The 14031-nt window shown below is 42.5% G+C and overlaps 1 protein-coding gene across 1 annotated transcript in view; it reads right to left on the bottom strand.

Moving 5' to 3' along the window:
* Window positions 1-14031, bottom strand: part of HMCN1 (hemicentin 1) — a 167435-nt gene that overhangs the window by 108880 nt on the left and 44524 nt on the right. The window contains exons 6-11 of the mRNA XM_085068685.1: window positions 13711-13817; window positions 11093-11213; window positions 10359-10622; window positions 9956-10100; window positions 6257-6378; window positions 1594-1869 (exon numbers count right to left, since the gene is read on the bottom strand). Coding sequence (XP_084924811.1) covers window positions 1594-1869; window positions 6257-6378; window positions 9956-10100; window positions 10359-10622; window positions 11093-11213; window positions 13711-13817 — 1035 coding nt within the window. The remainder of the gene's footprint in view (window positions 1-1593; window positions 1870-6256; window positions 6379-9955; window positions 10101-10358; window positions 10623-11092; window positions 11214-13710; window positions 13818-14031) is intronic.

Raw genomic sequence — 14031 nt, forward strand, 5'->3', positions numbered from 1 at the left:
GAAAACTACTCCAGGCCCTAACAAGCACCACAAGTTGTACATGGCAATCACACACTGAGTACCCCCAGAAGTCTGACAGAAATAATTTTGTCAGGGCAAAATAAAATGATCACAAGTAACAGAGCATGCAAACCCTTCAGATACCATTCAGCTCCTGCATGCAGACACTGGGAAGGTTGGCAGTAATACTTTTTCCAAACAAAAAAAAGTACTGCAGCTTAGTGTTTCCTACATATTTATTCTGTTCTAAGCATCCTTCACCAGAAATAAAGAAAACACAACTCAGACTCTCAGCTAAGGCTGTCTGAACTGCCCAAGAGGGTTCTCCCAGACATGTTTGAAAGCTGTTTGCACTACCAGTACCAGTCAAAATGTAATTCCCAACTATTTCATATAATCATTTCACATATATAAGTGATTTGAAAGTCAATATTCTGCTGTAGCAGCAGTAAAATTTCTTTAGCTTTATTAGAAAAAACAGCCAGAAGCAATTCGGCCATTGTGTTAAAGTTCCTAGCTGAGCTACAGGAGGAAAATCTAAATCCCAGGAAGAGATGAACAAGGGAGAAATGCACTTCTCTTGATGCCTTTGATGAATGGCTTGATGGAAAAATTCTGTACAATTTAAAACTAGGTTTTCCAAATGCATGGCATTGAGTTTTTTTCATTACCCTTTTTCCTTTCAGCTTTGTTAGAAATTTAAGTTAGAGAGCTCTAAGTTAGTTAGAAATTAAGTTATAACTCTGCTGTAGCAACCTAAGAGTAATTCAAACAGACAATGAAAAAACCCACTTCATTCTGCTGTGTTTTGTGCTAGGTCCTACATAACTGATTGCACACCTACTTATTCCACCTTGATAACCAATATAAGAAATACTAAATCTCATTAAGAAGTGTTATAACTCCAATTTCGACCTCTGCTTTGGAGCACCTTATGTAAAGCTATTCCATTTTTCCATAATTCTAAGTTTTCCATCAGCACTAGCAAAGTACTTGAATTACAGCAGCATACTCAATTAATGAAGGTACCCCCTCTGCACAGAACATGACCCAGGAGCATCCACAAGCAGAAATCTTGCCAGAATCACCTACAAGTGACAGAATTGTTTCCTTTCTACAAGATTTTCAGTTCTGTCTCTCCTCACCCATAGAGCAACAAAGAACCAAGGCAGCAAAGAACCAAGGTTCAAACCTCCACACAATCAAGACAAATAGAAAAAAAAAACCCTGCAGTACTTCAAAGTTTTAAAAGTATTTGCTCCAATACCAATTACTATATTTATACATTTATTTTTTTCTAAATTTGTTCCTGGTATGCAGCAACAGCCTGAACCTAGATTTGCTTGGTCTCACTCATGCTGTCTTTCTTAGTTCTGATTTTTCATGGAATCACAGAACAGTTTGGGCTGGAGAGGACATTAAAACGCTTCTTGTACCACCCCCTGCCATGGGCAGGGACACTTTCCACTATCCCAGGTTGCTCCAAGCCCCGTCCAGCCCTGGACACTTGCAAGGATGGGCCTGTGCAACATGTGAGGACAGCGTGCTCCAACAGGAGCCATGCCCAGCAGGCTGTGGTGTCCCCGCGGTTACCTTGCACGGTGAGGAAGACGGAAGCGCTGGTGCTGCCGCCCTCGCCGGTGGCGATGCAGCTGTAGCTGCCCGCGTCCAACAGCCGGACTGGCCTCACCTCCAGGGACAGGTTGGCCAGCACCCTGACCCTGAGCGGGTCCAGCAGGCGCGCGTCGCGCCCGTGCCACTGCCACGTCAGGTTGTAGCGCCCTGCGCTCAGCACCAGGCAGCTCAGCACGGCCACAGCCCCAGGCAGCACCGTCACGTTGGCAGGCACCTGCAGCACGGGCGGGGGCTCTGCGGGGACACAGAACACAGGCGTGAGACACACACGTGGGGCAACCTTTCAGCACCATGCAGTCTTGATACACAGCTTCAAGAACACCACAGTATTAAAATAATTGTAATATTTTAGTATTTAATTATGTATCTAATAGCTTACGGGTTTAACATTAAATTTAATGAACTGAGTTATGTAATAATTCAGGTTTAATACTTGGTTTCATTTCCCATTCTGAAGCCACAAACAGGGCAGCAGCTTCATTTCCCAGACACTAAGCTACATGGTAGGAGCTCACATCACACAGACACACCTGGTCTAGCTCCAAACTACCACATCCTGTAGGATGAAAAATCACATCCTCCATGAGAAGAGGCAGCTCTGTGTTCTTTGAGCACAGCCAACAAGGGATTCGTGTCACAGCAACAGGAGGGAGACAGGACCACCATAGGCCCCTGAGTTTGATCTCTGCCCCAGGTGTGACCCCACCTGATGGCATCTGAGCTGTGCACTAGATTTTCACAGGTTGTATATGAAAGAAAACATGTTACTGGGAAGTTCTGCTAACAGCAACAATGGAACCAAGTTAACACCATTAGTGTTAGCACCATTAGTGAGTTCTTGCCATGACGGATTCAATAAGAGAATGTGGAAGGAGAGGGAATCTGTGCCCTTATTTGATTAAGACACTCATCAAATAGGGTAAGAAAAGGGGAGGTAATAAACACAGAATGCAGACAGCCCTGACTGACTGACTGACAGACAGACACACACAATGCCAACAGCCACTCTTCCTCATGCTGATTGAAGGGCACCCAAAGTTACCAGCATTGCTGCACACAGCTGTGCAGCTCGTGAGGACTAACCTGGGCTCCCTGCAGTGGTGGGAATGAGAGGCAGCTGGCAAACTCATCAAGGAATATGCAAGGAAGTGAATCAGAGAGGAGAAAGGGGACGAATAGGCAGGAAGGGGTATAAGAGGGGCCTTCCCTGGAAAGCACCAGCAGTCAGTGCCCTGTCTGCCCCCCGCCCTGGCCTGATCTGCACAGCTAGTTCTCTCTCATTAGTAAATCCCTTCTTTAACTTTCTCTGGGTCACCTCAGTCCCTGTCCCTCCTCTGTATCTCTGAAAGTACTAAGTGCCAGCTGCTGTGGGGACTGGTGTGAGTGGACTGGGTGCCAGCTGCTGCAGTCAGAGCAGTGACCCTGGGCCAGTGGCAATGACCCTGTGGGTCTGGGGTCCCAGCCCCAGCTCCTGGAGCCCACAGTGACCTCGGGCAGCCCTGTGCTGCCCCACACCAGGTGTCCCTGGGTACATGGGATGAGCTTGAGCAGCCAGGCAGGAGGAATTCCTAGGCTGGAGCTGCTCTAGACAGCAGCTACGTACAACATCCTTCAATTCTCACTTCCACTCAAATCTCTGGGAATTTCATTATCTTTTCCTGTACATAGTTTCTGTTTTAACTCCCAGTATTTGTTGTTATCTTCTTTTCATCCTACTAATCTGTACACTTCTATCACACTCCTAGAACAAAGCAGATGCAATCATTTTCTACCAAAATTAAACTTTGAAACCACAGATGCTTAAAATAGCAGCAATCATCCTGCTCCTCCTTGAGATATCACTGATCAAGGACGCAACGTTTCAAGAAAGAAAATAAATTATGTATGACCTTATGCATTCCCATTAAAAATATTATATATATTCTATTTGGTTTTCTCCAGAACAAAGAAAACTCTGCAATAAATAATACTTTGAGAGGGATGCTTGTGCAGAAATGAGACCGCTGTAAGAGCAAGACCAAGTCTTTATCAGTACACACTAAAACACAACTACCCTAAGAAAAGCAAGAATAACAGGGAATAAAATAAAATAAGTAAAATAATCTGTATTTCTGAAGGGTTAAAGTTACTCCTAAACTCAGAGCCAGCCATAAATCCCCCTCCTCGAGGTCTCCTGGGGGGTCTCAGATGAGGTTCACAAGCCCCATACTGAATCCCAGCACAGCACTGTGTGCTGGGTGTGCAGCTCTGCCTCCCTACAAACACAGCAATCACCCCCATTGCCAAATCCATGGACTTTAACCCATGCAGAGCAGAGTCAGGGAAAGCTACACTTGCTAACTGAATGGAGTTTCTCCCCTGTACTCCTAGTTTTGGAGTGTTTGGGAGAAACAACAACCCTTCTAATGCTTTCCACAGAATTCCTAATGCTTAAACTCAGGAAAGAGAGAGATGAGGCCAGTGCAGGACTGGAATCCCCATCTTTTGACTGCCAGTCTAGTGGGACAACACATTTTGGATCACTCCAGCCTCTTCCCACAGCAGTGCTGACACACAGCCATTCCCCAGCACTTTACTGGCCCTTCAGTTAAGGTGCTGCACAAGCTAACGAGCCATTTGACTTTTTAAAGATTTAATAGCAGTACAACAAAGTCAAACTCAAGTGTTTGCCTTCTGTGAAAAGAGAAAACGTTGGCACAGCTCCAATACCTTTCACACAGCAGTCGCCAGAATGGATTATCTGTGATACATTGTCTGTCAGCTGGGTAAACCAAGAACGCTTGAAAAGATTGTTTACTTTGTTTCAAGAAGAAATTTCAAGTAATTTTCTTGCAAATATTTGTACACAAGGATTTCAAAGCAACTCCTTCCCATTAATCCTCTGCAGGGCTCCAAACAGAACAAATTGCTCATGTTTACACAGTGACTCAGTCCCAGGCCATCTCTCATGCTCTGTAAATGAGGGGATACAGGATTTTCCCCCTTATTACTCTTGACTTTCAAGTGCTACCAACATCACAAGAAAAAGGTCAGGATTCTCTTTGATAAGAAGAATCTTTATGGACACGATTTCTTGCCCTCCAAGCCACGGTTTGAAACAAGCATCTGGAAATATCCTTCCTGCTTGAAGGATTTTTGTGGTCAAAATAAAAACTAGTGCACTCGAATTCGGATAAGCACAGATGTTACTGTTCTACTCTACTCACTAATATGTGTGAAGGAAAGGGATGTTCCTCTCCTCAAATTTACCCCTTGATCCAAGAGAGCTGTTTCTCTACAAACTTTGCCCTGCATAAAATCAATGATATCACACTGGTTTCTTTGAATTTGCCCATAATGCAATGAAAGGAACATCTTTGCCTGGAAAAGGGAAGGTGAAGGGCTAAAGAGCCACTCTCTTCAGCTCCAGAGGGGCTTTGTTTTAGGGAATACACAATCAGAGACTTCTCAGGGCACAGGAGAAGAAAAAAAAAGGATGAGAGCCTTTGTTCATAACATGCAGCAGGGGAAATTTTGACCAACATACAAAATATTTTCCTAGTGGGAGTAGTTAAGCACTGAAGGCTGCCCATGAACTTGTGAAATCTCCACCCTTAGGGACATTCAAAGACTGATTGGACAAGTTCCTGAAAAACATAATCAAGCTTGGAAGTTTATTATCTTTGAGTTAAACTAGGTGACTTCCAAAGGTCCCTCCAGCCTGAATTGTTTTGGTTCTGTGATTAATAACCCAGGTTAATTTACCTGCAGTAGCTACTGCAGGACATAGACAAGACAACTTTAATTTCAAGACATTAAATGAAACCCTGAGTTGAAAATGTTGTTCTGAGCTCTCCCATCCTCCCTGTCACAGAAAATTAACTGCTCCAGTGTTTTTCCAGTTCACCAGCACCAGCTTTCACTGCTGCAGGACTCCTATCCAACCAGCACCAACGCAAGGCTACATATATGATGGATTTTGGTTACAAACCAGAAATTATTTTTCCCTTTCACTCTGACTGCACTGCAACCATGAAATATTGACAAGATTTGCTCTAGCGTGGGCAGGGTTTTCATCCATCCACCCACAGACAGAAATAAGCCTACTGTTTATTCAAAATTATCTTTGTGATTAGCCCTATTTTTACCTCATTCATTTCACTTCATCATTTTTGTAACCCCTTTTAAGAAATTCAAGGTAATAGATGAGATTTCCAACTTCCCAATTTACTGAATTTTGTTTTTTAAAAAAGCAGAAATTTGAACACAACTTTTGTACTTCCTTGTACATACACATATAACATACATACACAGGTAACACATACATACATTTAAGCAAAATATATAATTGCTACAAAGTGAAATAAAAATAAGATCAATTGAAATCTGATATTTCAGTTTTGGGCTCTACAGGTCAGATCTATTCTGCAATTCCAATTGATAGTGGGAACTAAAACCCAACCAACTTTGATGTTTAAAACAGGTTTGCTGAAGAAACGTCGGCTCACTTGTGAATATGGCTGAGGAAAAAACACAGTAATTAAAAATATACTTAAAACTGGGAATGTATTTTATTGGCCTCAAGTGCTGTCTTAGATGTTCCAGCCCAAGTCAATCACCCAGAAAGGTGGCTGGGACCCACCTGACACATCCAGGAATGTCTGTGCACGTCCTGTCCCCGCAGTGCTGGTGGCCGTGCACTCGTAAAAGCCCTCGTCAGACACAGACACCTGGGCAATGTCCCAGCTCATGCTGGATGATTCTCTGCAGGAGAAAAGGGCACTCACTGAATCCCTCAAGGAACCAAGAACTACACCAGCTTGGTTTCCTGACTGCAGACATAGGAGAGTTTCACAATCATTAAGAGGCAAGACAGACCCTGTGACAAATCATACTGGATGTTGCTTTATGGATAATGTTCTCTAATAAGATTTTGCAGAATGTCCTGTCTGCACATCAAAAAAAAAAACCTTTAACAAGTCAACAGTTGTCACACAGTACCCAAAGGCCACATATACGCTGCCAGCTTATTTGTACACAGATACTGCCAGCATTTTTGTATTCCCCCAGCTGCTCATGCTCTTTCATGTTTACCAGCTCAGAAGACACCTTTCTTGAAACCAACAAATTTCTGTGCAGAGCCAGCATGTGGTATCAAACCCACGATTCTTACTAGTAAAGGTAACAAGGGCTCATCCTCCCACCTGAGCTTCCCAAACAGGTACAGAAATCCAGACCACCACTGCAGGTTTTCTCTAGATCCCAGCAAAGCCAAGTCTGCTGGGCAGTGACACCATGCTGGTGTTACACACAATGAGAAAGCAAGAAGGGAATAAAAGTGTAGCTACATAGGCTTGTTACATGTGCTTCAAAACAAACATTCTCAGTTTCTCAGGATTCAAAACCACATTTTATAAACTCTTGGTGCTACAGACACACAGAGGACAGCATAAATGAGCAAACCAGTGGTTCTGCAGTGTCCCAATGGCCTGTTGCTATGGCACATAAACAAAACTGATAAGCACCAAAATATCTGTGAGAGCTCTGGCAAGTCATTGCCACATTACAGGAAAACACTACATTAATGACCCCTTTGTTTGTCTGAATAGATTGATTTATCAGCCCTTAAAGGATACAGAAGGAACAAGAGGCTTGGAATATGCATGGAAGTTCAATGCTGTAGCACCATGAGACAGACAATCCAACTATACAGCAAATGAAAACAGTGTATGGTGACCTCAAACGGCTTCCTACTTGTTCCCTCTTACTTCATACTTACTCTAGATAACCTAATATATCATACATCAAATCTATGACATTTCCCAGTGCAACGCTGGCACATGGACATGGCAGCAACTGCCAGTACTAAAGAATAAGGTGGTGTTTCTTCCAAATAGTGAGGGAGAAACTACTCTATTTCACGGAAAGTATGTTAAAAGTGATGTTAGGCAATCCTGTTCCACTTCCTTCCTGACTTGTGCTATACAGCAGATGTCAAACATGGAAGCCTTGAGAACAGAAGCACAAAGGGAAATGTTCAGGATGGAACAGCTTGGCAAAACAAAGACCTGCAGTGGGCTGTTAAAAAGAAATTAAAAAAATCAAACCAGCACTGACAGCAGTGATTAACACACAGCTCAGGGCATCTGCTCCCCTTGGGGGTACTGGGTGATGAGCTGCAACTGCACGCAAGTCACAGCACATGTCATGGGATAACTCAGCACCTTCCAGCACCACCATTACTTACCTGATTAATTTTACTGTACATGCATCTGCTGATTGGGCTGTTTGTCTGGGCAGCCAAGGAACTACAAACATTGAAACTCCAAAGCTCAGATGACCCCCAGTTCTCAGTCACTGCAGAGAGCACGGTGGTGCTCAGGCTGTGTCTGACCCCATCTCCTGGACACCCCAACCACACTGCTCCAGACCCTGTTCCCAGCTGGGAACTCACCAGCAGCAGCCTGTAGCTCACAGGGAGAAATTATACCTGTAATTTCACTTTTTAGCACATGGTTTGGAAGGATATATTCTGCATGGTTTATTAGACTGGAATAGCAACCACAAATATCAGTTGATTATGCCTGATTTTTTAAATTCTTATAATTGTTATTTTGCTTAAATACATGAATCGCCTTTCTTGTCAGAATTTCACACCTTATTTTTCCTAGTTCTGATCTCTGCAGGATTGGTGGGATCTGGTATTTATGATACAGAATGGACTGTAAAGACACTAGTGCTCAGTTCCCACTGATTCCCCACTGGAATGAGGCGCTCAACTACTGCTCTTGACCTCGTTTATCAGGCTATCAAAAATGCACTGGGATTTTAAGCAAAATCTAAATTGTCTGACTACACTGCCACAGGATGCAGAAATGTAGAAAAACAGTACTGTTAAAATTTTACAGAAATCTCTTTTTCCCAACATTACATTACTCATTTAAAATTAGGAATTATTATTGCAGTTGATAGTACCTCTGGAACCAAAGTAAAAAAAAACCAAAAATGAATTTTAAAGTCTGTTCTCCTCATGAATCCCTAACCTGTAGTCATTCCAAGGGTATTTTCACAAAGACAACTGTATATAGAAATACAATATTCAACTCGTAAACCATTTAAGTTTTAAAATAAATATTAAAACAATCAAATAAAGACATCTTGACACCAAAACAAAACTTGAATCAATGCAGAGGAATAACGGAGCTCAAATCTGCACTGAACTAATAAGCTGGACAAACCCTGCCTGGAACTTCACTACCAGTAAGAGGCAAACAAGCCAAGCTGAATTAAGATCCTATTTAACTGTGACCAACAATATTTGGCTTGGGAAATGTTTTGTTAAATTGACTTGCACGATGTGTTCATTCATCTGCTCTGTAACAGGAAAATGAAAAATGCAGCCAAATCGGCAGTGTTGGATGTGTGAAGAACAAGGACAAGTGTGGGAAAATGTTACGGAGCAGCCCAAGTGTGTGCTGTGCCAGGGCTGACTACATGTCAGGGGCATCTTGTTAAAACCCCAACCACAGCAAAGCTGCAGCATTTCCCACTGCCAGCAGTGCACCTGAGAGCTTCAGGATGGCTTTACTTGGGTACTCTGTAGCTGCTCGCGAATGAATGCAGAATTCAGTCTTCAGTCTGCTCCTGAGGTGCTTCGGGCTGTACAGGAGGCTATGTTTGCTAGGGCACACACACTTCCCTTTTGGTTTTAACAAACTGAATTAAAAGGGGCACTTTATGAGTATTTTAACTAATTTCTGATTTTTTTTATTATTCTTCTCTCACTCTATAGAGTACACAGTCCCTTTTCTATACAGAAATCTGAAAAGCCTTCTGATATATCCCACATAAAGTGCCCTATTTTGAGAGATTTTCTGAAGATGAAAATTTCTTGGTTGGGTCACAAGACATACTTCTAGGGCATCCACGAAGGGCATTAAAGTCAAATTAATGTATGCACAGTCATCTATGTATCACTGGGGCCAGAGTGAGGGGTGTGTTTCAGAAACAAAGCTAGTCACCAATTCTGCATGACTTTTAAAAATACAAATCAAAACCTTCTAGACCTTTAGACCCAGTTTATCATAATTTCAGAGCACACATCAGAGGGGAATTTTGACAAGAACCTTACAAATCCCATCACATGTACAGAGGGCTCACCCTTCTCTATATACAAAAACTATCAATATCTCCATAAAATACAGCCTCCCTGATGAACAGCACCAGAAATTACAGAATGGAAGTAGCATGATGTGAGCAGCACATAGCAGTAAATAAGAATAGAAATCATAAGCTCTAAACAGGAAATAAAGCAGCATTGTGAAAAAAGGCCACTACTTACTTGAAGAACTGATCCACTCCCAGTTTTACTCCATTTTTAGTAAAACGTTGAGTAAAAGGTATCAAGCTTTCAACATGGCAAGGGACAGAGCCTGGCTGTAAATAATATCCTGGAGTCTTCATGGGCATTGTAACTTTGGGGGCATCTGAAGAAAGAAAACATTCCCCAGAAAGTGTATTAACAGCTACTAACACACATCCTATCTTTTCCTTTTATTAAAAGGAAGCTCAATTTCTGATAAAGCTCCACTTAGTAGATATTGACCATCATGAACTAGAGACAGAACTTTAGAAGGAAACAGTACAGAAGTTGAGTTGAGTAAGTTACAAGAACATACAAGATCCCAATTTTAACTGATTAAGATGAAACAAATGCACAGGCAATTCAAGGTAAAGGCTCTTACCAGGAGTAATACTAGAAAATGAAACACTTGAAACTCTCTGAAAAAGATAATCATCCTTGTCATAGCCTGTTATTTTAACAAAAAAAGCTTCATCTGGTGGGATGAAGTCAGAAATATTCCAGAGTCCATAGGGCTTTCTGTCAGGATAGTATTTCACAGGCAATGTCTTAAGGAGTTCCCCTGTAATACTCAGAAGTTCCAGTCGGTCTACTCTGGCTGGAAGCAGGATCCCTGTGGTATTCAGCAGCACGAAGGTAGGAATCCCTAGAAAAACAGAAACATGCTATTTTAAGTGCTAAAGAAAACAGATCATTAAAACATGAAAGATTAAATTCCACTACCCCATGAAAACGGCATTCAGCTCTAGCCCTTAGACTGAGTAGGGAAAGGCTAAATTGTGCTGAGCTGTGCTCTGCTTATTAGCAGTGAGGAGACCCAGCTGGGGCGAGTTTAAATTACTGATTTCCAACAGGTGTTTCTGAAATAGCAGCTTCTTTATTAACTCCTCACCTTGCCCTAGGGCCAAGGGCTTTTCCTGAAGCTCCAAAAATAACAGAAACAGTGTTGCAATGTTGAAGCATAGTTAAAAATATCTGGATTGCTCTCACTCAGATACAAAGCCCCCCCCCGAACCAGCCCACAGCATCACTGGAGTTATCACAAAGCTCATCACAGAGCTCTACTCGATTTTGGGGGCCAGAAGCTATTTAATATGGACTAAAGTGGGAACAAACCTTGCACTGGCCTGCTAGATGTTTTTTTAAAGTCTAAGGTGGGTCTCCTGGAGAAGCCAGCTCGGAAGTCGATGGTGCTGAGGCCCGTGATGCGCACGGAGTGCCTCCCACTGCTCGAGGTCTGCAAAACAGCCAGCACAGGGAATCAGCACTGCAGGGACTGCACATAGCCTGAGCCACCCTCTGAGCTCAGGGACAGACTCCAGCAAGCCTTAACAGCAGCAGACAGAGGAGCCTCATGGCTAAAGCTGTAAGGAAAAGCACCTTGAATACAGCTTTGCTTTCACATCCTGGGCCCTACAAGTTGTGGTGTCAGCAAAGAGAGCCAGTTTGTCTGGAAGTAAATCACACCAATAAACCAACAACTCCTTGCCACATGCCAGTGGCTGCAGTGGGAGTGGTCTGGGAGTTAGGACCTGACCATTACAAAGTCTACTAGAAAATGGTGAGTGAATCAGAACTCAACAGAAAAGTCTGTTCATTAAAGGTGCTTCTCATCCCCAGCCAAGTGCTTGGCTGGAAAGCAGAGGGTGCACAGATACCTCTCCCCCTTAATCTGTACTCTGCACCCCCTGAACGTATCATTCTGCTTCAGCCAGCAAAAAACAAATCAGAACCACCCCTACCCATCCATCACCCTTGAACAGCCTGAGCTTGAGGTTTTGGAGGGTACAGCTGCTTTGATGCAAGTCTTTCATCTTAGAGAAAGTAATTACATCTTTCTTTCATCTTAGATCAAAGTAATTACAAGTTACTTCCTATGACTCTACGGAAATAAAGAAAGAACGGTCAACTGCTATTTGCCAAAGGTGCACAGGAACCCCAGTTTTTCTTCCTCACCTACTTCCACACCCTTCAGGTGTATGGAAGCTTCCACTGAGCTTTCCCTGGAGTTTTACCTGATCCATTCTCAAGACCCTGCAGCTCAGTAACCCACTCTGCCACTGCTGCGTGTGAGTATCATTTTAAACAGTTGCTTCTTATAGCTAACAGCCATGAGACAGACATTAATGATAAATGGATGTCTATCTGATTAAAACAACATTTTTCCTTCTATTTGGGTAGTCTTTCACCTCAGAAATAGCATCACTAAAGCTTTTTTATTATAAGCCAGCTGTTAACAATACAAAGAAATATTTAATTGTGCCAAACAACTCGAGGTATCAGGCGTTAATTGCCAGTTAGAATTTCATTAGACAAACTCAGTGATAAAGTTTTCTTTTTATAGCTTGGTGCATCTGTAATAAGGAATTTATGGTGTGAATAAATTTTCATAAAGCTTAAATCTTCAGTCTTAAAATCTTTGTGTAAATAAACCAAACCAGTGACTAAAGCCAAGTAAACAATCCATAGAAAAATATACTGGGAAATCATTTCTCTTTATGAATTACTCAGACCTTTGCATATTTGTGAGTTTTAATGCCAGAATAAACTTATAAAATTTTACCATTTACTAATAACAATAAACACATCTCTCACTGTCATGTTTGGAGGTCTTAGGGAAACACCAGGAATTATTTTCCTCACAAAAATTGTTTTCCAGTTATTATCTTCAAGTGTCTTCTCATTATTTGTAGTTGAACATGGATCACAGAGACTGCACATCAGTGTTTCCCAGACTGGGTAAGTATAATCAAAAGAGCAAACATGTATTTGTCACAGATGCATTCCTGTCTTGCAAACAATGCTGTAGGAAAAGGTCTCCATACCCAACGTGGCTCATGTTACCAAGTCCAGCAGGACCCAAACCTTTTTCATTTTTAACAGCCCACCAGGTTGTCTCCCCATGGAGGTTTTCAGCAATTTTGGTCATAGAATCATGGAATTGGAAGGGACCTTAAAGTCCACCCAGGGGGTAACCTGCCATTTGCAGAGACACACCTTCCACTATCCCAGGTTACTCCAAGCCCCAATGTCCAACCTGGCCTTGGACACTTGCAGGGATCCAGGGGCAGCCACAGCTTCTCTGGGCACTCTGTGCCAGGGCCTCCCCACCCTCACAGGGAAGGATTCCTTCCCAATATCCCATCTAACCCTGCCCTCTGGCAGTCTGAAACCTTTCCCTCTTGTCCTATCACTATCTGCCCATATAAAAAGTCCCTGTCCCTCTGTCTGATAAGCCCCCAGTCCTAGACAGACATTCAAACAATTCTTCCCAGAGCTGCTGACCTCAACATGCTTTTGTAGCTGCAGTTCTACAGCAGGATCAACAGCTTCTGCCAGGGCTGTGTGTGAATTAATGATCCTTTTCAAATCACTTCAGTGCTTAGGGCAGGGACAGTGCACTGCAGGATCCAATCAGCACTGCCTATGAAGTGCCTCACCCGGGTGCTTTCCTCTCCAAAAATAACTATAGAGTATTTACACTGTTACAATAGAATAGTTCAGTCAGAAGGGACCTACACCAGTAGGATTGTTTCCACATCTATTTAGGAAAGCTGGGATCATGCAGCTTTACCTACACAGAGGTATACAACAATATTAAATACAAGATCACAGGACATTTAGTGTAACACAGACTCAGCTGTGAGCATCTGTGATAAATAACATAGTAAATCACTATACAATCCCCTTATATGCTAGAGGGCAATCATAGATGAGTTCTGCAATAACTTTACCTTAATTGTCCACGTTCCAGGCTCTGGATCTTTGACATTTACTACCTTCGCAGAGTTGTGGATGTTTAGCAATTCGTTCAATCCTGACCCCTTACTGAGCTGCTCGCCTGAAGAAACAGAAACAGGAAGTAAATACAAGATGGAGTAAACACAGTATTGCTTAAAAATTTACAGAGAGTAAATACAATATTGTTGTTTTGTACCAATGTATTTCTTATACTTTACTTACTCACTGCTTAGCAGTCAATGACACTTACAATACCCAAAACTCCCTGTAATTCTTTGACAGAATATTGAAAATGTTCATTTATGTGTCGGTGG

This window comes from Lichenostomus cassidix, chromosome 8 (assembly GCF_008360975.1).
Source record: "Lichenostomus cassidix isolate B80296 chromosome 8, HeHo_3.0, whole genome shotgun sequence".
Classification (NCBI taxonomy): domain Eukaryota; kingdom Metazoa; phylum Chordata; class Aves; order Passeriformes; family Meliphagidae; genus Lichenostomus; species Lichenostomus cassidix.